Genomic DNA, 1,064 nt, shown 5'->3' with positions numbered 1-1,064 from the left:
CCGGAGCCGCGGGTACAAAACCCGGTGCCGCATCTTTATTGGGGGGCGGTGGGGGCCGGGGGGCAGCGTGGGGGTCGGGATGGGCGGTGTGGGGCAGGGCCGTGTGCCGGTGGGACAGCGAGGGCTGCGGGTGCTGATAAATAACGGGCTGGGGGTCCTGGAGGGCGTGGGGACCCCCCGGCCTGGCWGTGCCCCTAGGGCTGGTCCGAATCGTAGAGCAGAGCGGCGCTGAACACGGTCAGGGGCTCATCGGGGGCGTGGGCCAAGCGCCCCGACACCAAATCCACACACAGCGTTTCCCCCGCCGCCAGCGGCAGCAGCAGGCTGAACACRCCCAGGGCACCGGGGCTGGGGGCTTGTGCGGCCACCGGGCCCTTCTCCAGCCCCTCGGGTTGGAACCCGGCCGAGTCCAGGCGGGCGATGCCGTGGCCGGAGCGGGACAGGACGGCCTCCAGCCCCTCGCCCCGGTGTCCGGTCAGCACGGCGCTCACCAGGTACCGCCCGGGCACCGGCACCGTGAATGTGCCTGCGATGGGAGGAGGGGGTCAGGGAYCTCCAGGGACCCCCAGAGTGGGCTCTGTGCCCCACCCTGCATCTCCTGCAGCACCCCAAGGGCATCCCAGACAGGCACGACACCGCCACTATCGCACCCAGCATCACTGTCCCCCCTACCCCACCACCCCAATGTGACACCCGTCACCCCAAAACCCCCCCGCACCCCCCCGTGGTGCCAGGGACCCTCACCCGTCTCGGGGTCGTAGGCACCGCCGTCGTTGAGCAGCACCTGATCGAAGGGGACGGTGCCCGGCTCCGAGCGCTGCGTGCTCAGGGCGGCCGAGAAGGCGACGCGGGGCACGGAGCCCGGCTCCCCAACCTCACCTGGGCGCGGTGGCAGCATGTGGCACTGCTGGGGGCTGCCTTCTCCACCCCCGAGYCMCCCCTGCCACCCTCTGSCACCCCAAAGAGCCGCTGTCCGGCAGCCACACCCCCTGACCCCTCCATGTCCATGTCCCTCCTTGACCACACACCTCCACCGTGTCCCCTGTCCCTCTGTCCCTCTGTCC

The 1,064-nt window shown here is 71.4% G+C and overlaps 1 protein-coding gene across 1 annotated transcript in view; it reads right to left on the bottom strand.

Annotated features, from left to right (window-relative positions):
- Nucleotides 1–24: 24 nt before the first annotated feature.
- Nucleotides 25–1,064, bottom strand: part of EMILIN1 (elastin microfibril interfacer 1) — an 8,737-nt gene continuing 7,697 nt past the window's right edge. Inside the window, exons 5-6 of the mRNA XM_057387959.1 lie at nucleotides 745–1,012; nucleotides 25–526 (exon numbers count right to left, since the gene is read on the bottom strand). Coding sequence (XP_057243942.1) covers nucleotides 195–526; nucleotides 745–1,012 — 600 coding nt within the window. The 3' untranslated portion in view covers nucleotides 25–194. The remainder of the gene's footprint in view (nucleotides 527–744; nucleotides 1,013–1,064) is intronic.

This window comes from Malurus melanocephalus, unplaced genomic scaffold, assembly GCF_030028575.1.
Source record: "Malurus melanocephalus ecotype Western Australia unplaced genomic scaffold, MMel_1.1 scaffold_1456, whole genome shotgun sequence".
In the NCBI taxonomy this organism is placed as follows: Eukaryota; Metazoa; Chordata; class Aves; order Passeriformes; family Maluridae; genus Malurus; species Malurus melanocephalus.
This window is presented reverse-complemented; position numbering and strand designations above follow the sequence as displayed.